The 24,893-nt window shown below is 33.3% G+C and overlaps 2 protein-coding genes across 5 annotated transcripts; one reads left to right on the forward strand and one right to left on the reverse strand.

Annotated features, from left to right (window-relative positions):
• Positions 1-1,367: 1,367 nt before the first annotated feature.
• LOC110819817 (two-pore potassium channel 3-like) lies at positions 1,368-17,157 on the reverse strand. Of its 3 annotated transcripts, none has more exons than XR_015816179.1 (3): positions 15,853-17,155; positions 1,847-2,122; positions 1,368-1,742 (listed from the first exon to the last, which is right to left on the reverse strand). XR_015816179.1 is itself a non-coding variant. In XM_088210956.1 (2 exons), the coding sequence occupies exons 1-2, from the start codon at positions 17,058-17,060 to the stop codon at positions 1,975-1,977; spliced, it is 1,356 nt and encodes a 451-aa protein (XP_088067082.1). In that variant the 5' UTR covers positions 17,061-17,155; the 3' UTR covers positions 1,368-1,974. The 3 variants fall into 3 exon arrangements, 1 of the variants encoding a protein (XP_088067082.1); XR_015816180.1 differs by lacking the exon at positions 1,368-1,742 and adding an exon at positions 3,866-4,324 and having other exon boundaries at positions 2,081-2,122; positions 15,853-17,157; XM_088210956.1 differs by having other exon boundaries at positions 1,368-2,122.
• Positions 17,158-20,593: 3,436 nt separating this feature from the next.
• On the forward strand, positions 20,594-22,987 carry LOC110819780 (uncharacterized). 2 transcript variants are annotated; one of them, XM_088211076.1, is made up of 4 exons: positions 20,595-20,751; positions 21,686-22,159; positions 22,281-22,323; positions 22,409-22,987. In XM_088211076.1, exons 1-4 carry the CDS (start codon positions 20,616-20,618, stop codon positions 22,650-22,652), a joined length of 897 nt encoding a protein of 298 aa, XP_088067202.1. In that variant the 5' UTR covers positions 20,595-20,615; the 3' UTR covers positions 22,653-22,987. The 2 variants fall into 2 exon arrangements, with proteins under 2 accessions (XP_088067201.1, XP_088067202.1); XM_088211075.1 differs by having other exon boundaries at positions 20,594-20,751; positions 22,281-22,987.
• The last annotated feature ends 1,906 nt before the right edge of the window (positions 22,988-24,893 follow it).

A 24,893-nucleotide genomic window follows, 5' to 3' on the forward strand; every position in this document is an offset into this window, starting at 1 on the left:
ATTGTATATGGATGGTAACTTTTTAATACTTATATTAAATTAAATTATGGAACAATTTTAAATTAAAATTTTTTATTATGTTGGAAATAAAATGTTTTATTTAATGATTTTAGCAAGTTGAGTATTGATATATATATATACATTTATATGTATATATACATGATGAGATACTCTAATTTTATAAATTTTTGTAAATTTTGATAAGAAAAACATATTTCCTATGATGAGGATTCACACTTACAGAAGACAGGTTATTACATATTGTTTTCCCTAATTGTTATATAACACATGCATGATATAAATTTTCAAGAGTTGTATTTAAAAAATCTAGGCAAGTAAAAATACGTGAATAATTTTTTAATTTCTCAAGTTTTTATTTATGTCCAAACCCAACTTAATGGGCTTAAATACATATCAGAAAAAAAAGTTATTTTTAGGGTTACAAACAAGTTTATTTGAGAGTAATATCATAATTTCTTACTATTAAATTTAACTCTTAGCTAAAGATCAATATTTATTTGATATAAAACAAAAATAAATATGTTAAAAGTCTTAAATTTGAGATCAAATCACGAATTTATATGAAGTTAGCCTGAAATTAAAGAGCCAGTTGAAAGAAAAAGTCTACTATCTCCGAGGTTATTAAATGTATTGGATAAAGAGTAAAAATCGACGTAAATTTTAGTACTTTAGTTTACCTTAAAAGATATTTACTCGATTTTTTATAAACATAAATATTTAGGTAATTCAGTTTTACTATTTTTCACACACAATTTCTTATGAACACAAGTATTTAGATAATTCAATTTTATTATTTTTCATTACGCAATTCAACAAGTTTGATTATTAGTAATAATTTATCCAATCCATTTTTTAGAACTCCCGTTGCGGCCTTTTTTCCATCAGAAAACCCTCTTGTTCCTTTCTTCTCGAACAAGGTAGGTATATGTTAGTTAAAAGTTTCGGTTTTAATGAGAAATCAATCAAAAAAAGATGTGAGAAATATATATTTATATATATATGGAAGATAACTACTATTGGTTCTCCAATATTGATATTTCTTCTTGTATTTTCATTTTACCCTTAAAACTCAACTTCCTATTTAATTCATAAATAACTTAAATTCCTTACTGTATTTCATTCCTCACAATTCCATAAACAAAACCCTATCCAATACAGTAACTAGTTTTACTGTCACTATTCTTTCTTACTTTTGGTCTCCTGTTGTGCCTTTTTTGCTCTCAAACTATTGACCATAACGAACTACTTTGATGCACTACCACTAAACTATAAGGAGATTTAGTGATTCTTGGTGAAATATTAAACTGTATTAATTATTAAAGATCATCAGTCCTCTGCAACTTACATATTAACAAGCTTCACCTTCATTCATGTATTTGATTACAACTGACATTCACATGCTTTAGATTAAATAGAAATTAACATGGAAGAAGACATGACTACTACAAAGGAATAAATACACCCTGCCCAATCTTTTATTATCATAAATCTATCAAAGAATATATATGTATATACCGAATTCGTGGGTATAAAAAATAACACATCTGCAAAAAAAAAAAAAAGTCTCTCCCCGCCCCCACCCCCTAACAGCATCCATCTGTATCTGTGCACCAAGTATGTTTGCCAAATCTAGGGGAAGCTTTAATATCTGCACATCCTGATGCTCAAAATGCTTCAGGAGCATATCAGATAATAGGAGGAAGCACTAATATCTGCACATCCTGATGCTCAAAATGCTTTAGAACCAAATCAGACAATAGGATGCAGATGGTTAACTCAAGTATCTAGTATCTGGATGCGCATGATTCATGGGTAAAGAGATTACCAGTATCAGGCACTGAAGTTCATGGAACGTTTGTATATTCAACTTTTTTGCGAATTATCAAATTTTACAGTTTAGTGGCATACTGATTCTCTACAACTTCTGTTGTATCCTGCACGGCATTATCTATATCAGTGATGACTCTCCATGAGATCAGCAAGAGTGATTTTTCCGCAGTTGCCCGTATCTAGCCTGTCAAACTGGTTACAGATAGGGGAAATGTCTTTCTCTGATATCTTTGCCATCTCCTTGAGCTTGTATATGACATATTCTGATTTACTGCAAGTTTAACAAATGGAATCATCAACAGAAGCTCAAACTGGCCATTCAAGCATTGGCTTCAGTTCATACATAGTATATGAATAATTGCATAAAAGACATTGAAAATCCTCGATAACTTAAAATGAATAAACAGGGCTAATGTAGAGATCATGATATTCTCAAACAGTTGATCTCTATATTCATAGGTCATTGTCGTTTGACTGTTCAAAGTTGCTTTTCCCTCTCTAGGTTATCTCTCTACCAACTTATCCTTTTTCTTTACCTTCCTGGAGCTTTGCCTGGGCCATCTGTCCAGAGCTCCCTACCATTGTCAGCCCTCTGATCTGAAATTATATCCTTTTCTCTAGAGAACTCCTAGTAATTAAAAGAAAATCATTTGACATGGTATCAAAAGGAGAAGTGAATGACCTCCCTAGGCTTCGCAAAATGGGCATAGATTTGGTTCTTATTCCACCTTCAACCTGGAAACTTAATGGTTGTTCAGATCCTTGTGTGAGTCGTTCTGTGTCAGTTCTTTTGGACCAAAGCGACAATGGAGGAACCTACAGAGAGGAGTTGGTAGGGAGTTATCTTTACAGCTTGGCAAGAATAAAACGGGTAACTATCTAGAACTCAAGGAGGATAACAAAGGAAGAAGAATCATGACATTCCCTCAAGGTACAAAAGGTGAAGTGTGGTGGCGGCTCCTTTTTTGGTCACCCAGGTGTTCGCTTCTCACTGGGTACCTGGGAAGAAGTTATAGCTGATAGGATATGTACATAACATTACAACTGAGTCAGTATTCTAAATGTTTTCTTTCACAAAGTTCCACATGAAGATGGACTCTTCCTTGTATAAATACACTTTACTAATATCATGATTAATACAGTGAAGCAGTTCTGAAACTTTTCACAGTATTAAACTTACTGATCTTTTACCAAAATGAGCTCTGCATCCTTTCGCTCCAGCCCTTCTATCTCTTCTTTTAAAATTTCTCATCTTTCCTTTGGAGTATCCCATTAACATAACCAACAAAAGTTATGTTAGTGGGACTATAAATTTCACCAACTTCCGCGTATAAAATCTTTGTTCTTCTCCGTATTTCAAGGATATAGGGCTTTTGACCATACATACGGCATCGGTGTATGTCCTCCATTGAAATCAGAAATGAAGCAGGCAGGCACAAAGCAGACAAACCCCGAAGCCCTCCTAGAAGTCTAGTACTAAAGTTTTGGTAACTTCAAAATTTTATTATTTTTAGTATTAGATTTCCTATTTGTTTTAGTATTTTCTTTTTCTATTAGGATTAACATTCTTGATCTTTTTAGCAGCTGTATTCTCATTTTATTAAAAGTAAAATTCCTAATTTAGTTTTGGCATTTCCTAATCTAGTTTAGGAAAGACCTATTAAGTATTCTACATGTATGACTATAACCTTTTGAGAGGATAGTATTCAGTTATTCAATAATTTTTTTAGAATTTCTCAGTTTTCTGTTTATGTGATGCAATTAAACCTATAAATATGATACTTAAGATTCCTTAATGTGATGTTTAAGAAATTTTAGGCATGATGTCCAGGTTTTTAATCCCTAAATCTCTAATTGGACAAATCAATTCTATTTGTCTTACATCAATTTAGTACGAGAGCTAAAAGATTCATAAATCCAATTCTCAAAATCCTACACAGTCCTAAAACTTATCTTCGAAAAAGAATAAAGAAAAAGAAAACAGAATATAAAAAAAAAGGACAGAAAACCTAACCCAGTCTACTGCCGCCGCCCTAGATCACAGTCACTGATTGGAGTTGATCAACACAGTCACTATAACTAGTCTAAGAAGACCCCGCCTGGCAACCCAAAAACCCCACAGCATAAATCCACCACAAACCACCATACTCACCCGCGCAACTCCTCTAGTCGCTGCCTTTCATGAATCCGAACTTCTGCACTGTCATGTCCTACACTGACCTCCAAACGAAAATTAGCACCTCCAGTAGAGCCAACTGCCAAATGGCCAGTGCCATACAATGACTAAAAGCCAACGCATGGACCCCAAGCACCTGCACCCGCGAGTGGGCCTTTTGTATCATGCTCTGTTTTGACTTTTTCAATCGGGTTTGACTAAATTGATTACCCTAGATTGGCTTATCCCCTCTTAGGCTGGCATTTGGCAATTGAAAAGGAGGTATTCTTGTCTACCTCTCTTATTTTGCAGCCTCTTCTGCAAAAGTATATGATGGAAAAAGTTTAAGGCATGTTGAATCGTGAGGAAGAGAATAAGTCATTATTCAAGGATGATAGGATTGACAAGTTATTCTTGACTGTAATTAAGCATAATTATGCAGCTAACGTAGAAAAAGATCCAAAATATTCTCTAATTTTCCAAACTGTAGCTTGCTGTAAGAATAAATGTAAAAAACTTGTCATTCACAAAGAATGTTGCAGAATGTTCATTTTTTTTTTTTGAAATAAAAAGTATAATATGATTTATTAATCTACAAACACTAAGGGGGTGCCAACCCAAAGACGAAAAAGTATTTACATGTCAAACATAATATTAATAAGGTCCCCAAAATCTTTAATTGTATACAGAGAATGACTCATAACTAAAAAAACTAGGGTCTGAAACCACCTATCTATAACCCTATCAAATTCATCTTCCACTCCCTAAAAACTCTCATGTCTCTTTCCCCACCACCCAAAAGACAGCAAGGGGAATGAGACTCGCATGTTTCTTTCCTCTATTAATACCCCTCTAGACCCGAATTTCGTCCCTTACCAAATTAGCCATTGCCTTAACTAATCCCCAGTGACTTGTAAGCCATGGTTCATAACTTATGTGCAAGCGGGCACCAAAGAACGATGTGATTACAAGATTTGGCTTCCCTCTTGCATAGAAAACAATCATTCACCAAAATATTTCTCCTCCTCATCAATTTGTCAATAGTGAGATACATCGACAACCTCTTTCCCACGGCAAAAAAGTAATTCTAAATAGAGAATTAACTTTTCAAATTTGCCAAAAAGAAAAATTGGTCTAAGTGGGGTTATTCTTAATTAAATAATTATAGAAAGATCTGACTAAGATAGACCTTCTGGAATTGAAACTCTAAATTGGTTGATCATTACTCCCATTAATTGAGGCGAAGGAGAATGTATTGAGGTGAGTCTCATAATCATTAATGTCACATTCATTGAGGTTTATCATAATTTCCATGTACCACTCCCTTTTTCCCCCTATATCTTTGAATGACTAAAAAATCGTAATCTTTTTGTACCCTACAATGGCATATATCTAGGGAAACTGATCTTTGAGCTATCCCTCTCTAAGCCAAGCGTCTTGCCAAAAACTGATTTTGCCCCCAATATCAACCCTCCACCTGATGCGATCTTGAAATTTATTCCTATCCATGCATATTTTTTACACATCCCCTTTCCAAGTAGTCTAGTCAATACTTTTTTTTCCAATAAAAATGTATAGTATGTATTAACAAGACACCAAAAAGAGAGTACCACCCATGTACAAAAAATCAAATCATGTTAGTATATCAATGACATTCCCAAAATCCACTAATAATGTTATGTTCTAATAAAATAAAACTAAAATTATGAATTCACCTATCTTTTAATCTATTGATCCTATTCTCAATATTGTCAAAAGTCCTACCACTTCTTTCCTTCCAATTGACACAGAAAACAGTCAAAGAAATCAAGTTAGCAATTTTTTTTTTTTTACATATAGCTCATCCCAAGCCCATATTTCTCCCTCAACAGACCCAATTACGACCCAATCAATCCCCATAAGACTATATATCAAACACCATAAGCTGTAAACAAACGGACACCACAATAAGAGATGGTTCCACATTTCCTCAGCTTGCAAGCAACAATAGCAAACGTTAACCATCACTCTTCTTCTAATTCTCAACTTTTCAATAGTCAAAATCCTCTCCCAGAAAGTCTCCCAAGCAAAAAAGGCAATACGGAGCAAAGCCTTGGTTTTCCAAATTCGCTTGGTTGGAAAGTTCTGTCTGGCCACATTCACTTTTCAGCTTCGTTGATTGTAGTAAGACTTAACTGAGAAATTTTCTTTTTTTTTCAAATTTCCACACAATCTGATCTACATTACTGTCTACAACCTAACCAGCCAACGGCTTCATCAAACCCTCATACTCAACAATTTCTCAATCATTCAAGTTCAGACTGACGTTAATAGAACATACAATACTGTCATATCAGTCCGGTAGGCTTCTTCAACTGTCATCTCCTTAGATTATGCAATATTGAAAATTCTGGGAAAACTTCTTCTTAAACAGCTCTCCCCGATCCAATCGTCTTCCCAAAAAATAATCCTGTTCCCTCTCCCTAATGTCCATGTGACACATTGCTGAAAGTTGCACCATTGCATTAGAATTTTTCTCCATAAGCCTCTTCCATGTGTGTTTGGAATCCTACCGTCAACTGTCCTACCCATATACATACCCCACCGAGCATGAATAATTTTTCTCCAAAAACTGTTTTCTTCTTTCAAATATCTCCAAATCCATTTTCTCTGGAGTGCTAAATTCATATTAACCATGAACCTAATCCCAAGGCCTCCATAAATGATTGGGTCTTTGATATCCTCCCATTTTACAAGATGGTACTTTCTCTTATCATCACTATCACCCAAAAGAATCTACATTGAATTGTTTTTAGGTTTTTAGCCACTTTAAGAGATATAGTGATTGTCAAAAGATAATATATTGAGATATTAATCACTGCGTTTTTTACTAGGGTGTGTCTCCCCCTTTTAGAGAGAAAATTTCTCTTCCAACCCTCTAGTCTTCTTTCAAACAAATCAATAACCGGTTCTCAAGATAATTGATCTTTACACTTAGCACCAAGTGAGAGGCCAAGGTACTTGAAGGAAAATTTTATATCTTTACAGCCTAAAATCATAGCATATGAACTAGCAACCCCATTACCACCAATTCTGCCCAATTCAGACTTGTATAAATTAATCTTGAAACCCGAGACAGCTTGAAAACACACAAGTACAAACCTCAAATGTAGTATGTTTCTCAAATCCGGTTGACGGAAATTAGGGTATCATCAACAAAGAATAAGTGAGAAACATCAATTCTCTCTTTTTGTCCCGCTGAAACTCCCCTAATCAAATGCAACTCATGTGCCCTGTTGACTAACCCGTTTAAAGCCTCCATCACCATTATAAACAAAAGCAGAGAGAGTGGATCCCCTTACCTCAATCCTCTAGAAGTATTAAAGAAATTAGAAAAACGGTCATTTATTAATACAGTAAAAGATGTAGTGGTCATACAAGCCTCATCCATTTTCTCCATTTTAGGCCAAAAACCATCGTAGATAGCATGCAGTCTACAAAATTCCAATTCACATGATCATAAGCTTTTTCCATGTCAAGTTTACACACCAAACTATCCTTTTTATTGATCAAGTCATCAATCGTTTCATTAGCAGCCATAACGGCATCAAAAATCTGTCTTCCCCCAACAAAAGCATGTAGGCTTTTCCCAATTATTTGTCCCAACACTTTAACTAGTCTCCTAGCCAACACCTTGGCAATGAGCTTCTATATACACCCAACCAAGCTTATAGGACTAAAGTTTTTAAATTCATTGGCACCCATTTTCTTGAGAATAAAGGCAATGTAGTGTTTAAAGATTTAAGAAACTTGTCATTGGAATGTAAATCTTTGAAAACAGACACAATATCCTCTTTCAGTACATACCAGAAACTTTAAAGGAAATTCAAGCTAAAACCATCGGGACCTGAAGCTTTATTACCATCACATGATTTTAAACCCTCTAAGAACTCCTCTGCATTAAATTCAGCTTCCAGAAGCTGTCTGCTCTCTTCAGATATTCTGTTAAATGACAAACCATCCAACTTTGGTCTACAAACATGAATCGCCTTATACATATTTTCAAAATGTTCCTTGGCAGCCTCACGTAAAGTCGGATTTCCCCCAGTTTTCTTGTTCTCGGTAACAATTTCCTCAATGTAGTTTATTCTGTGACAATGGGAGGCCAAAGTATGGAAATATTTCGTATTCCGATTACCATCCGCCGACCACTTTTCTCTTGACTTCTGTCCACACCATTTCTTCTTCCTTCAAATATGCAGCAAGCTGTAGCTTTAAATTACCCCTCATAATTCTCCTCGTCATTCAATCCATTGCCTACCTCCTTAGAGTCCAATAAACTGAATCCGACCACTGTATTATCAAACCTGCTCTTCTCATTCTTCAGCTCCTCTTTGGCCCATGCTTTGATAACAGTCTACAAATTCTTAAGTTTAAAGGCTAGTTTGAAGCTGGTGCAACTCTAAACCTCACAATTTTTCCATGAATTTTCTACCAAATCTCGGAATTTATCCTTTTTCAGCCATTTGTTGTCTAACTGAAACAGCACAGGTCCCCATTGGATTCCCTCAACCTCTACGCATACAGGATAATGATCATATGTGAGTCGGGGTAGTGTTTTTTGGCTTACATTGGTCAACTCCAGCAGGAAATTGGAGGATACAAAGAATCTATCAATTCTGGACATACTCTTTCGATTAGACCGTGTCCACTGCCCTTTTGACAACGGCAAATCAGCCACACCAATCCCGTCCATAACCTCCTTGAATTCAGCCGCCTCTGAAACCAAAAACAGTTACCGTTCCTCTCCCCCGTCTCAATGTCGTGTTAAAATCTTCCCCAATAATCCACATACTACCCCGTCTGGTTTTGCAGTTCTCCAATTTATCCCACAAAATTAATTTCTCCGCTTTATTGCCTCTGTAGTAAACCCTGGTGAACATCCATTCTATGTCCCCTTTGCAATTCTTGAAGATGCAAGACAAGGTGCATTGACCTTTAAAGACATCTAGACAACTAACCCAATCCTTCTTCCAAGAAATAATCATCCCCCCAGCAGATCCTTTGGCCGGAATTGCATGTCAATCCTAGTTTTTCTCGCACCGTATGCTGTTAATCTTTTCTTTGGCATGATCTTCAATTTTTATTTCTTGCACACAAACTATAATAGGCATCTATTTTTTCATACAGTCATTGATGACAAGCCTTTTATCTCTGTCAATTGCCCCACAGACATTTCAGGACAAAATCTTCCCAATAATTCACAAATCAACCTGATCCCGCCTACGACCATACCTTCTTTTTTTCTTCCTTCATAATTTATGGAAGACTCCAATCTTTTAAGCTCCCTAGGGGTGCCACTTCTCACTCTCTTTTTCTCTATTAAAACAGTCCGTGCAGTACTTGGGGGCACTTTCCTTTTTTCTATTTCAAAGAAGAAAAACTAAGTTAAGTATTTCATACCTTCAAAGGATATGCCCATTTTCTTGTTGAATTTGTTCACATTGTTAAGAACCCACTGCGAGCAATACTTCACCTCCCAGGCAGAGATGTTGGCTCCCTCCAGATTCAGTTGAATGGTCTCTACAATATCAGTGTCTTCCCTTGAATCCAAAAATGTGGCATCTGTTTCTACCACCACTAAGTTTCTGGTCTCCATCGGGATTTCATGCTTGTCGCACAATAGGTCCATAACCTTTCGCCGTTCCCCTTCAAAATCCTCCATTGTGGAGAAAACAGAGCATGCGTCTTCTTCTTCTCTTTCTCTCAACTCAAATTACTCATCTTCATGACCTCTTTTCTCAGTTTCCTCGGCCAATTTCTCTTCGTCAAGTCATAACTTAGAAAAGTCTTTTTCTCTGCTATCAGTCGACACCAATTCCTTAATTTCTTCCACTTTCTTAATGCTTGATGTTTCACCTTGGGTCGAGTTAGCAACAAGACCCGAATCCAAGCATGCGAGTGTGCCCCTGGCATTATCAGTCTCCATCTTCGATTTCCCTTTTTCTCTCCATGTGTATCTTTTCTTATCACCCGGCCATTTGTATTGTCCTTCTGTGTTCGGCCCATCGTTACAGCTCCCTTAACCCTTTTTTTACCAAAACGACGCTTGACTTTGTCGTTTTGATCATCGACCATGTAACCCTTTTCATTCTGGTTCTTTCCATTTGGACCAACCCAATTTGACCACTCGAATTGACTCTGCCATACCTGCCTCACCTTGCTTTCTCTTGCTTGAAGCGCCGCCACGTAAATTTTTGTACCTTCGAATTCCATTGCTACATTGGCGTTGATCGGGGTGTTGCAATGTGGGCAGTGAAAGGAGGCTTTCCATGGAAATTTCATTTGGTTCCGACTCACCTTAAGGCGTTCAAGTTCAATATTTCGTTCTTCATTAACGATCTTGGAAGATTTGACCGGTTTATCCACTAACTCAGAAGTTGCCACCATTAGTTTCCACCACCCTCCCCCCTACAGTCCTTCCGGAAAGAAAATCTTTTTTACTCTTCTGCCTCCTTGGACAGTTAGGTTAAGATATTCCCCTCACTGATTTGAGTCATATGCCAACCATAATTCGTAGTTCCTCCTCACAATGCTTTTGACTCATGTGCCCGGTTTGCTTTTCCACCAAAAATCACCGAGCGCGTCAAGAAACCAAACAAATTCCTTCTTATCTAAATAAATCGATCTTCTGAACCCACGCCCATTCTCCGTGATTCGTAAACCTTCCGCCTTCTTACCTTCGCAACATAGGTCGATGGATTTATTTTCTACGTATAGATACCATCTACCATACAAGTTCATGAAGGTACTTTGGATGTTGTGGTCGGAGAGGCTGGACTAGGGTTTTAGAGAGAAGAGAGATAAACCATATTTTAGTCTAGTTAATACTTTCGAGTATCATCCTCTATAAATCTCTATATCACTTACCTGGTAAGATCAAATTCATCTCCATTAATGATCTCAACCCCAAACCTCCCTGAAACACTGGCTTTTTTATGTAATCCTAGAATTTTGTTTTAATATCTACAGCTGAAAATTTCAATTTTTAGATGCAATCACATCTCCAACCATACAAACTAGCATGGACGAGTAAATCAAGCATTTTTGGTAACTTAACAGAGTCTTGTTTCTACTTGTCATGGCACCTACAGTGATCCAATCTTGTGTGACATAGTTCCTATAATGTTCACACATTCTTCCAAGTTAACTTAGGCTTTATTATCAAAATATTCAGCACGATATGACTACTAACACTTACATTTTGTGTGTAGCATAAAAAATGTAGTTTTAAAGTCTCTTACCACAGAAGAGATGAATAAATATAAATGTCCAAAAAAAACTGCAGTTAGTGGAAAAGATAAAGAGAAGGAGTATGTTAGAATTGAGAAATGAGAAGAACTGGCATGTCTGCCTACAAGTAAAGATTGAGGTTATTCATTTAAAAAAAAAAAAGTAAAGACTGAGGTTATTCAAGATCTTTCACTACCAACAGAGAGTTCTATGGAAGTTTAATGCAAGGAGGAACCTAAACCAATAATTGGAACTAATGATGCTCAGCTTAGAGATGTAGTGCAAGTCTAAATATGGTCAATTTTTGACTTCATTCTCCTATCAAGATTTCATACTTTTTTTTAAATGAAAAGAAATTGCAGTGAATCCCATCAAGATTGCATACTCATCAACAATTATGTACTTTTATTATGTTTGCTGTTAAAGAAAATGACTATGTGCAAAGTTTGTTAAATTTTCATAAAGAAACTCAACAATCAAGGTTTTACATTGTTCGCCACTTCAAAACTCGTGGATGAGTTTTCTCCAATCAGGAAAAAATGACGTAGAATGAGTTATGCCTAAATAAATTAAAAGTTATACTTTTTTAAATGTAAAATTATTATACTGTTTAGGAGTCTATTAATATAGTTTGGTAACTTTAGAATTTTATTCTTTTTAGTATTTAGATTTCTTATATGTTTTAATATTTCGTATTTGCATTAGCATTAGTATTCCTCATCTCTTGAGTATTAGTATTCCCATTTTTTTAGAAGTAAAATTCCTAATTTACTTATAGTATTTCCTAATCTAGCTTAGAAAGACCTACTTAGCACTCTATAAATATGATTTTAATCTCTTGAGATGATAACATTCAGTTATTCAATAATATTTTTGAGAATTTCTCAATTTTCTGATTATGCGATGTAACTAAATCTTAAATGTGATGTTCAAGACTTCTTAGATGTGAAAGACAAAATAGGTGTGATGTTTAGATTTTCTTATCCCCAAATCTCTAATTGGACAAATCAATCCTATTTGTCGTACATCAAAGAATTCCTTCGTTGTGATTTTATTCTCTATTATCTCTCTCGTGTTTTTTTTTTTTCTGGTTGTTATTCTCTCTTCTCTATCTCATTCATTCTACTTCTCTCTATATTTCTTCACCTGTATCCCTAATTTCCTCTAGCCTATCTTTGTTCTTCTATTCTATTCTCTATACCTTCCTCTATTTCTTTACTTTGTTGGACAATTCTGGTTCTACCATTACTTGTCCTTCATCCGTTAGCATCAAAACATAAGTTCTATCCCTACCTTCCGATTTTTACATTGAAAAAAAACAAAACAAAGAAAACCTCAAATTTTCCCACCATATTAGATTAATCAAATTTGCATATTACAATCAATTTCACAATAGATCAGCTTCAATTCACATGGAACTCAATGAAGTTTTTGTTACAATTCATCATATAATCTAACCGATTACAAACAATATGTTGTACCAAGTTTTTGGCCCCAACAGATGCATAGAGAATATTGAGATACATTCAATCATTTGTATCCAATATCAATAATTGAATATGCCTTCTATGTTAAAAGCTATCTCAATAGTCATTGCATATATTAATAATTTATGTCAGTTAAAAAATAAGGACAAAATAAATTTATACACGAAAGTCAGGAAAGCATGAGATCTTTCACAAGAGTGAAAATTTGAACTTAGGAATAGAACTAATACTTCTCAAGCATTTGAAGATAAAGCTTGAAGTGCCTTCCAAACCACCAATAGCAATTCACAAGACATTGGCTCCAGTTGAAATTGTTTTGTTTCATGATGATGATGCTGAAGAACTTCCTTATTCAACAATCTTATTCTACCTCACGCTATTGAAGAGGTTCCCATTTATAATAACTACATTAAAGAGATTTCTTAAAATAACTTTATTTTGTCTCATTGGTTTCATGAACTCAAGGAACCTATAATTCAATTAACCTTCAAATGTTGTTTGAAGATTAACCAAAAGCATCAACTTTTTTTGAAGATTTTGGAGAACATATTCGAGCTTTTCTATTTTAATGCTCCGCCACTTCAAAATTCGAGGTCGAATTTTCACTAAGTGGAATAGAATGATGCAGAACAAAATATATTAATTTGGAAGAAATTTTTTATCAAAGAAATCTTATGTAATAATTACTGATATTGGATATCTGTAATATTTGTGAATAGTGCATGTATCTCAACACTTAATGTATTCAAAAGAACCAAATATTCAATACAATATATCATATATAACCGAGTAGGTTAAATAATCAATCGAAACCAAGAGTTTGCTTAATTACATGTCAAAGCTATCATCTTTAACCACGATCTACTCTAAACCCGAGTAAATGCATTTATTTAACCAACTAACTTCAAAAGTTGATAAAATAGGCTACAAAATCATAGGGACCAGCCTCAAGGAGGGAACACCAGTCTACAAGAGCCTGAACCGAACTAATGAAAGAGTGAGCTGGTGAGGGTCAAGCTTCCTACTGAAAGCTCGTTTTCAAAATGGTGATTGAAGTTCAGGCCTTGGTCTTCTTTTTGACAGCTAGGAAGACAGAGATCTAAGAAAGTTACCTATATTTCAGCTTTTCGGAGCAAATGATGCATTTTCTAGCATATTTTGCAGTTGGTGCTCCTGGTATGGATTGGCTGGACCTCTCTAGCCTAACTACAGCGGCAATGTCAGCTTCCTCCTGGTGGTGGGCTATATCTGATAATGATCATGGCTTTTGGGCTGCTTTTGTTTTTGTCTTGGACATCCTTTTCTTTCCAATAACTACTTTTATTGGCAAGAATTTTTTTGGTAGGATGTGGAAACTTAATTTTTCTTAAAGGAAATGATAAATTTAGTGAGGAATGTGAGGATAGAAACCTAGCTTTGCACCAACTTATGCAAGACACATCGCTTTGATACTAATTTGTCATCAGCATCGCTTAGAAAGGGAGAAAATTTAAGAGAAAAAGAAAAACTATTTTTTTAAAATAAGAGAGAAAGAAAAACTATAGATGTAGACTAGGAGAAATTGGAAATCAGGTGAAGAAATAAAGAGAAATGTAGACTGAGCAGAATAGGTTTGACAAAGCAAAAACCAGAAAAGGAATAAGCGATAACAGGGAATAAAAATCTAGTACAAAAATTCTTAATTCATCATCAGTTTTCTTCTTCTTGATAGCTACTAGTCTTTACATAGGAATTAATTACAACCAACAAAAAATTATTGAAATAATAAAAGAAAATCAAAATTTCTATATGTTAAATCTAATTAATAGACTAAGTTTTTATCTCAAAAAAATTAATAGCCTAAGTTTTTAATACTTACGATAAACCTAAACAGATTAAATAAATTAGAAGTACTAAATACGAAGAATAACAATTATAAAAAAATATATTTTAAATATAAATTTGTTTCAAATTAGAATCTTTTTCTTCTGCATAAAAAATTACATAATTTACAAAATGCTTTCTTAGTAGAAATACATTAAATTCCAACACTAACAAGGCATGACAACTAGTGTGCCTTGACTATGAAACTTATTAGCCAATTTTGAGCCAGAATGTTCCAAGCACACATAGAACTTCCCAGCCAACTTGATGTTCTAGAAAAGAGATTATATCAATCACTTAAAACCTAAATGTGAATATAGACTATTATCGTAATAGTATTATTCTAACCTCAGAATTTCTAATTAAAATACAGAAGGGATTTCAAACATTGGAAAGAAAAACTACAGCAGGCACTGATGCAATCCATTTAATTGTAAATTCACGTTGTAGCAAACACCTTTGTCCATGGGGTGTAAGGCACTTATGATATGGGCAAAGTGGTACTCAACAAGCACGCTTTCAGCTTCTGTTAGTTTCTATATCTTAATTTATTATGAGCCATTTCTATTTTAAAAAAAAAATTATTATGAAGCATTTCATCTGGTGAGGGAGAAAGAGGCAACAATCAACAAGGAATTTGATGGCATTCCAAGAATATCATTTCTTATGCATTGAATGATCTGATACAAAAATCCAATATCATTCAAAAGTCATTTTATACTTATCAATTACAAATGCAGCAATAGTTAATATGTTGTTTAACAACCAATCCTAGAGTATATAACAAGACATAATGCATCAACTAATTGCCAACTTAAAAACTAGTCCATGAAACCTTCAGAATAGATTAGAATTTTCTAAATCTTCACATGTAGTAGATGAGAAAGCTAGTATCATGCAAACTATCTAATTCAATAAAGCTTTCTAAAATATGAAGGCATGAAATCTGACATTTACATCGTATCAAAATGCATATTATTTGCTGCTTCTTTTGGCATCAAGATTTAATTCAAAGTTGCATTTGTTATTCTATACCATTTCAAGTAAAAACTAACTCCAATGAACATGATGATAAAACAAATTCCAACATATAGTATGGTTTAACGATCAATAAAAGTACACAAATTTCAAACAATTTAACAACTGAATATGCGTCTATAAATAGTGAATAACTTCTAGCCATGTATTCCATCAATGAAAACCTAATTGAGGACAATGCCATACCTCACAAAGCCATTGTTGTCAATATCTGCAGCAAGAAACTGGGATACAGTCATGTCCTGACCAAGTACCCACTTTGCCATCGTCCTATGCCGCTTATCCACCCTAGCCTCAACCAAATACAAAAATGCTCGTGCAACCGCAAGGGTAGAGACAAGCAACCAAATTGAAGCAAAAATTCGACCTGACAAAGTCTTAAAGGCCCTGTCACCATACCCAACTGTTGTCACTGACATAACAGAAAGGTAAAATGAATCTAACCATCCAAGCCTCTCAACAAAATGCATAATACTGACACCAACTCCAATGCAAAGCACCACAACACCCAATGCCAATGCCACCTTCATCCTTATCCTCATTCTCCCTTTCTTCACATCAATGATGTATGACCCTGCATTATCCTTCTGAGTCCCACGCTTAACGGCTCTTAACATGTAGTTCTCTTGCAAATCAAGCACATAGCTTACCATCCCGCTAAGCAATATATCGATAAACCCAAATCCCACCAACACAAACATTATAGAAAACAACTTGGTAGACACATTATTAGGGGTAATATCACCATACCCAATTGTGCACATCGTCACAATACAAAAATACAATGCATCAACAACAGGATGAGTCTCGTGAACAATGAAATTATCACGATTAAACCAATATATAAACACTCCCAATGACAAATACAACACCAAGAGAACAAAGGCTTGCCTAATAATAGACTGTGTGGCGAATTTGGGTTTCGTAATTGGAGGATGAATCACATCACTGAGAACCGCCATGGCGGGTGCAGTTTTGGACCTGTGGAGATTACTCTTGGTCCATGGACAATTAGGATCAATCAACCAAGCTTGTGGTGATTGTAACTGCGATTGTTGCTGTTGCTGCTGCTCTTGTTGGAGTTGCTGTTTGGGTATGAATGGTTCTAAAACAGAAACTGGGTCTTGAATTGGGGGCGGTTCTTGTGAAAAAGAAGAAGAAGGAGGTGAAGGTATGGCGGAGGATTTTTGGGAATTTAAGGACAAAGTTAAAGCATCAACAATGGGAGATGAATCTCGTGGAGAAGAACAAGGGCCAAAGATGAGGCGGTCTTTGAGCTGTGATGGGCTGATAGGCATTGGTATGGAGATTTCATCTTCCTCCGGGAGAGTAAAGAGAGGAGGTGAGGGTTTCATTCTTGGGCTGGAAAATGAGAGAAGCGGTTCTTTCTCCATGAATCCAGAAATCCACTGCTCTTAGAATGATATGTTCGGGCCGTGTAGTAATTTTTCCTCCATGTTGAAGATTAGAAAGAGAGCGAGGGAGAAAATTAGTGGTGAGGAATTATATATATATATATATATGGAAAATATCATATTTAAAAAAAAACCACAAAATCTATTAAAATATATATTTGACTTTGTTTTAAGAAAGTAAATACATGGTTGACTTTTTTAAAATAACAAAATGTACTTATGAAGAAAAAATAAATAAAAATTATTAATTAATTTTAATTACTTGCTAAAGATACACATAATATTACCAAATAAATTTTTTTTGTTAATTATAGAATAATTATATTAATTGTACTTCCACAACATTTTTTTTTTTACGTACATTGTTAATAAATTCAAATATTTCGTATCTTATCTCAATAATATTTTAAAAAATTCCGTATACTATAATTAATTTTTTCAACAATAATTTTCTTTCTTTATTTACGATAATTAAAAACACAAACTAAGCACGATGCATCACCTATCTCGTACAACAAGCTCAACCCGGGAAAGAATTTAAGATATAATATTATTATAGAAAAATTTAAGCTAGAACAAATGATAATGAAGAGAATAATGACATAACTTGCAAAATGAACGTAAAAAAATTTTGCATAGATAATCATTTGATTTATATTACGTGTCTGATAATACATAATAAATTAAAATTATTATAGATAATGTTAATTAATAAGTGTAATATTTATGATTTTTTTTTTTCTTTATTTTAAATTTACTTTAAGAGTATACAAAGTTGAGATTAAATTATTACTATCATCATTGTTAATTAAAAAAGCAAAAATATAACAAACAATACAAAGAAAAAGAAAGAGTAGAAAGGAAAAGAAAACACCAAGCCCAATTCTTTTAGAACCAAACCCAATTCAATTCAATTCAAATTTCACCCAATTCAAATTAAACCCAAAAAACCTGTCTGCGTTGTACTATTACATCATAATGGTCAAACAGGTTTTTGAGTTTAATTTGAGCTGGGTGAGTTCTGATTTAGACCAATTCAATTCAATTCAATTCAAAATTCACCCACCAATTCAAGTTAAACCCAAAAAACCTGTCTGACCCATTATGTTTTTGGGTTTAATTTGAACTGGGTGAATTTTGATTCAGACAAAAACCTTTACATACCAACCTTTATCAGTACGACTATTTTCAATAATTGTTTTTATATTACCTTGTACTTTTTTGCTCTGTTCATTATCGAAACAAGAAACTAATGTGATGAGAGAGAAACAAAGGGTGTGCACTTTTATTATCTATCTCACAGTTGAATCCTTTCTTCTTCCTGCTTGTTTTGGTAGAAATTTTGATGAATGCATTATATGTCAAGAGGTGTTTGTAGTGGGTGAGAATGTTATAACTGTCCTTATATGCAATCACTTTTTTCATCATATCTATACTTGGACTTGGATGAACCAATCACTTTATTTGTCCTCATGGTTGTCTATATTATGTTATTATACATTTTAATTTCTAATTCTTCTTGTAATTATTTTAATTAGGTTTATGAAATTATAGAAAACAGGCTATATTTGTAGAATTTTCTAATTTTTTTGTAATCTTTTTAGTTGGGTTTATGAAATTGTAGAAGCAAGTATGCAAGTCCTCTGTATGTTTTAGCCAGTTTGCACCATAAAATTAGATTGGACAGGTTTGTTCGATCTGAATTGAATTAGATCAAATAGTGTTTATTCTAATTCTCGTAAAAAGTCTAGTTTGTTCCAATATGATATTTTCTGATACGTTAATAATAATTATTTTATACATATTATATAATATATAAAGTATGATATATATATATATATATGATATATTGCCTAGCCTTTGTCTATAGAACCCAATCAAACATTTTGAAATGTGAAGTATCTATTCCTATATGCTAAATAATGCATATTCATCTCTTATATCTACAGATAATAAATATATTATGTTAGAGAAATAAATATCTAAATCGCTCACAATTTTAATAAAGTAAAAGAAATAAGAAAAAAAAAACATAATTTTAACATGATTCGAAAGTATAATTACATTCACGGATAAGATCGACAAAAAAATATTCTACTATGATAATCTAAAAGTACATCGATAATTAAATTAGTAAACCTATATATATATATATATAAATTTCAAACAAAAACTTTCTACAATATACATAAATTATATCCCTAAGATATACATAAAATACCTACTAGAATAAACATCAAATATTCCAAAATATAGATAAAATATCTCCAAAATTCAAAATTCCATCAACTTGTTCTAAATTATAATTATTTTGTAGTAAATGTCAAACCAGTTACAATCATCTTTCTTTTTTTTTTTCCATTTGTAATAGTAATGAATGTTTTTTTTCTCTCTCTCTTTTAAATATCAGTTACTTTTTTTAAGTAAGAAAAATTTTGAGTGGGAAAGAAGAATAATTTAGTTCCTTCATTATTAATAAAATTTATTATTATCTTCTTTCTTTTACATATTTTTACACATATTTCTCTAGAGGAAATATAACATAAAAACTGGGTTCAGTTGTAAATTTTATTAAAATAATGGATTTGGTTCTTACATATCCACACTTTAGGATTTTCAGAGCAATCTACTTTTTTTTTTTTTTTTTTGAAGAACATAAGTCATTTACATTGTTAACAAAAAACTTTAACTCAAAGAATCCAATTCTAATTTTATTCTTTAAATATTAAACCTAACCTTAATTAAACCAAACAATTCATAAATTCTCGTGTAAGTTATAAACCCATATACATATATATATATATGTGTGTGTGTGTGTGTGTGTATACACATATACATACCTATATAATTTTTAGTTTAAAAGAAAGAGTAAGGTTATACAAGGCAACAAAACTTCACAGTTTTGCTTACAAGGAACCAAATTATCTTGTCTTCCGACAGTTTGCATCTTTAACTTTCCAACAAACCATTTTTATTTTACTTTACTAACAAATTATTAAGAATAATTTACTACTAGCAAGCATTAGTCTAATTAGTAAGTTCAATTCTTGTTGATATCACTGTAAAATTAAAATTCTGATTAAATCAGATCAGATCTTAAGACTCCTAAGGCGAGACTTAATGTCAATCTGATTAAAATCAGAACCTAATGGGAATAAATATTTTTTCAGTTCCACCGCATCAAATATCTGAGCTTTAACTTTTGATTCAGTACCAGAAAACAGTGAAAAGATAAACAACAAAAAGAGGGTTGATATATATATATATATATATATGCGCCTACATGTATATAAATAATGAGAAACATCAAGAGATTTAAATTCCCAACATATAAGTCTTTTTAGCTTTTGCTCTCTTCTTATAAGATAGCTTTTACTACTTTTTTGCACCTTCCCTTGCTTGCCAATTTCGACTACCCAATTCCTCCTTTCTCAAGTTTTGTTTTATTCTTCCTTCTCTCTTGGTGTGAAGGAAGCTTTGATTCTTGAAAATTATAATTATTTATACATATATACGTATATAAGATATCTAAGGATGGTAGAGGACTTCTTGATTGGCCTAGTTTTATTATATATTTCATTCTTTCAAAATCTTGAAGCTCAATTGCACATGGCTTCCCCACTTGCCTCTTGTCTTGCACTCTTCCTCCTCCACCTTCTAATCAATTCAGGTCATTTCCTCTTCCTCTTCTAATTTTCATATATATGTATATATATATATATATGTATGTATGTATCTATATGAATATATGTTAGAAATCTTCATCTCCTGTCAAATAATTTCTTTTCTAGTTTAACAAAACAGATATAATTGTTCTCTAACTTTGATTTTCTTCAATAATTTACTTTTATGCGTTCGAAAAGAGTGCAATAAATGAAAATAACAATAATCCTTAATAACATAGATGAATTTGAAAATAGCAAAAATTTGTCTCTTCAAAAACTCAACAGCTTACATACTTAAAAGCAACATTCATACGTCCACACATGTTTATGAATGTATAGTCACACAAACACACACATACAAACATATATATATATACACACATAGACATCTATATAAAGAAATAAACCATTGATGATATAAAATTTAACTCCCAAAAAATTTTCCTAACTCTGGAAATTTTGGCAGAAATAATAAAAATTCTAATACATTTTTATATTTTTTTTCTTTCTATTCTTTTGAAAATTGCAAAAAAAAAAAATGATTAAGTTTAATAATCTGATAAAAGCATAAACACATTGTTAATAAATAGTTCAGCAAACTTGTTTGTTAAAAATTTTATACATATATAAGTAGCTGCAGCTCTATTTTAAACAATCATAAACCCTAATTACCAATCTCATTGTGTTGTGATTAGAAATTGGAGTCCCTTTGGTGTTTGTAACTTTAAAGACCTTACAATGCATAAGCAGCAACTTCACTAACTTTTTCTGTCTCAACCTTTGCAGCCAGTTTTTTTGTTCCTTTCCCTTTCTTTTATCTTGTTCTTTTGGTTTAAAACTAATACCTCAAGAGTGATTTGAGTTCAGCAGTAAAATTTGTGAGCATTTAAATAATCAAAGAAAAAGGAAAGAAGTCATTGTACCTCTTTGTGTCTTCAGGTTCAAGTATAGCAGGGAAACCTTCGCCTGAAGCAATTAGAGAACAGAATGAATTAGATGGTCATCGTAATCGGATCCTCATTTCACCTTTGTTCACCGAAGATGAACTGGATACAGCTCCGGGTAATATTCCCGTCGTGAATCCAACAACTCCCGTTGTGAATCCAACAACACCTACTGTACAGCCAATAAATCCACCTGCCGAGACAACTACACCCACACCTGTAACATCAGGAGGCCAATGGTGTATTGCAAGCCCGACTGCTTCCCCAACTGCATTGCAAGTAGCCCTTGATTATGCGTGTGGCTATGGAGGTGCAGACTGTTCTGCACTTCAACCAGGGGCAAGTTGTTTTGATCCCAATAATCTGCGAGACCATGCTTCTTATGCATTCAATGACTACTACCAGAAGAATCCAGCTCCTACCAGCTGTGTTTTTGGAGGAACAGCACAACTTACCAACACTGATCCAAGTAAGATGAATTCGGCAACTGCTATAATTCAGTCTCATATGATCTATACCATTCAGGAAAATATTCATATGGATACATGCTTCAAGTTAATTGACCTTTGATACTCTCTTGCTTGCACCAGGTAACGGAAACTGTCATTATGCATCATCCTCTAAATCAACAAGGTATTCTCTCAACACCAATCTTCACATTTCCCTTTTTCAAAAAATAAAAGTAAACAAGCATTTAGTTACTTCTTTTGCAATACAGCATGACTCCACCAGCACCAGTTATTCCAGCACCAGTTATTCCAACACCCACTACAACCACCCCAACGATTACCACCCCTGCAACAACAATACCTGGTGGGAACACAGTCTATGGGGCAGCAGAACCAACAGGCCTTCCCAGCTCAGCCACCTCCATCTCATGCAGCTTTGTGCTTTTTTTCGTTGTATCTAGTCTCCTGGGATCACTTCTTGCTGCAGATTGTCTCCAAACATATGCAAAATAAGTTCATTTACCCTCTCTACCATGAGATGGCAATTACTCATCAGCAGCATGATTAGTTCACATAAGCAATGAGATTCGAGAATGAGATGCTGCCTCGAGACCTTATTCTCATTATAAGTTGTGTCGCTATACTTCATTGTCACGTGCATTTTAGTAGACTAGAAGCCTTCGGGAATGAAGGGAAGTTAGAATCTATTAGGTTCTTGTAGACAATTTTAAATAGTTACTTTGTACGCAGTGCTAGCACAATAAATTATTAGAAAAGGCCATCTTGCCATAGGACTGTTTTCTTGAAAGAGACTTAGAAAAGCATGGATTAATTGATGGCTCCGAAAAGAGTAAGAATCCTACAGAATCTTATCTTATTTGTTGACCTACTAGAAAACGGGTTAACAAACTAGGACACACTAATGAGCACGATAAGCAAACAACTGATGTGTTGTCATGTTTATCGCGCATTGGATTAATATTGATTACAAAAAAAAAAGACAGCTAGCTTACTGGAAGGGAATGTTCCATATAGTACCACAGGTAGAGAATCCCAATCAAAGACCACCTCCACACAACCGTATAGCACAGTGAAAATATGATATCCTTGTTATCTACAGTCACTACACAAAATGCATTAATAACAGAAACACATTTCCAGTACAGCAGTAGGAAGTTCTAATCCTATCATGTTCTTCAAAGAGCACAAACTAAACTTGAATTTTAAGCATTGTTTGGTAAATGAAAACAATTATGCAGTCTAAATTATCTAAATTCATCTATTATATCTAAAAATATGTGGGAGTTAAAAATGAAATAAACAATGGTTAGAGAATTAGTGAAAATATAACAAGAATTCACAATGAATAAAAAGCTTTTCCTAAATATGCTTTTATAGAACTAATTTGTACTTGAATACGATATATAGACACATCATCATTTTTTTGAAACATATATAGACACATCATTATACATCTTATAAATATATATAAAAATCTAAGAAAAAAACTAAAATATATTTTGATGGACATAACAGAGCTTTATGGGTAAATAACATTTCACTTATTATGGTCTGGTCTAGTTATAGTTTAATATGGTTTTTCTACTATTATATATAAAACTATTATTGAGTTTTGTTTTCGTAATTTGATTTGTTTAGCCTTGAAATTCTCCTTCTTCTTGTTTATAAGTTCAAAGAAGTATAAATATCCTAAGAGAAATTGACAGTTCAATGTATATAAAAAAATAATCAAATCACAATATACTGCTAAAAGAAAATCACAGATATTGAGATGCAATCATGTTAAACACAAGAGGTGAAATCATGCTTTGTACTTTAAATAAAAGAAGAGCTGAAAAATAAATGAAGATATGTTCAGTTAATATTCTGTCTGAAGATACCTTATCCTTCATATTTGTTTGCTATTAAAGAATAAAGATATATCTCCAATGATATGATCAGCATCATAATGTAAAGCATTTGAAATGTAAATTAAAGATGGAGTTAAGTTTCTTTTCTTCAAGATGCAGCAAAAATGTTAAGCTCTCAAGAAAATTAAACAAGCAATTGAAAGGCCAGTCTTAAGGTCTAGTTAATTTTTAATAAACTTTCAAATATGTGTGGTAGTCTTAGAACTGAAACATGCTCAGTCGAATCGGGCATGCTATACAAATACATTGAAACTATTCAACAATGTCAAACCATACTCTCAAGTGCCAAGGGAGAAATGAATTTGCTGTCAATATTTCATGATTCTTGTCCTTATTTTATTATGACTTCAATGAAAAGAATTTTCAGGATTAACTTCACCATTGAGGGGGGACATAAATGGCAAAAGGATTCTATAGACAATAATAAGATTATCATTTTCTATTTTATCCTACTAAACACTAGATACCATCATAACTTAATCATGAGGACAGCAAAAATGAATGTGGAGAATGGAAAAAGTTCAGCAGCTCATAAGCAAAAGTATTAAAAGGAAAAAAAAAGTATAGAGGAACGCTTCTACTAGAGACTAGAAAATGGAAGTGTTATATGGAACTAGAATTCTCTTTCTCATGGTTACAACCATTTTATTTAAAAAAAAATACCGTACATGCATTTCCATTGTTCTCTATAAAGGATTCGCAATTCTAAGAAACAAGAAAGTTCCATCAAGTAGGGAAAAATCGTTTTAATTGAGGTTAATCTATTCAAAGGTATGAATAGAATCACATGATTATTTCTCTTTCTTCGAGATGTTATAATTTA

The sequence above is a fragment of the Carica papaya genome, chromosome 9 (assembly GCF_054855325.1).
Source record: "Carica papaya isolate Zhongbai chromosome 9, ASM5485532v1, whole genome shotgun sequence".
NCBI lineage: Eukaryota > Viridiplantae > Streptophyta > Magnoliopsida > Brassicales > Caricaceae > Carica > Carica papaya.

Excerpts from the sequence above, each read along its gene's own strand:
- LOC110819780 (XM_088211075.1), top strand. The coding sequence starts at position 20,616 with ATGGTAGAGGACTTCTTGATTGGCCTAGTTTTATTATATATTTCATTC. Across the intron at positions 20,752-21,685 it reads CCACCTTCTAATCAATTCAG|GTTCAAGTATAGCAGGGAAA; the intron begins GTCATTTCCTCT and ends TTGTGTCTTCAG. Across the intron at positions 22,160-22,280 it reads ACTTACCAACACTGATCCAA|GTAACGGAAACTGTCATTAT; the intron begins GTAAGATGAATT and ends TGCTTGCACCAG.
- LOC110819817 (XM_088210956.1), bottom strand. The coding sequence starts at position 17,060 with ATGGAGAAAGAACCGCTTCTCTCATTTTCCAGCCCAAGAATGAAACCC. Across the intron at positions 2,123-15,852 it reads GACAACAATGGCTTTGTGAG|TAAATCAGAATATGTCATAT; the intron begins GTATGGCATTGT and ends TTAAACTTGCAG.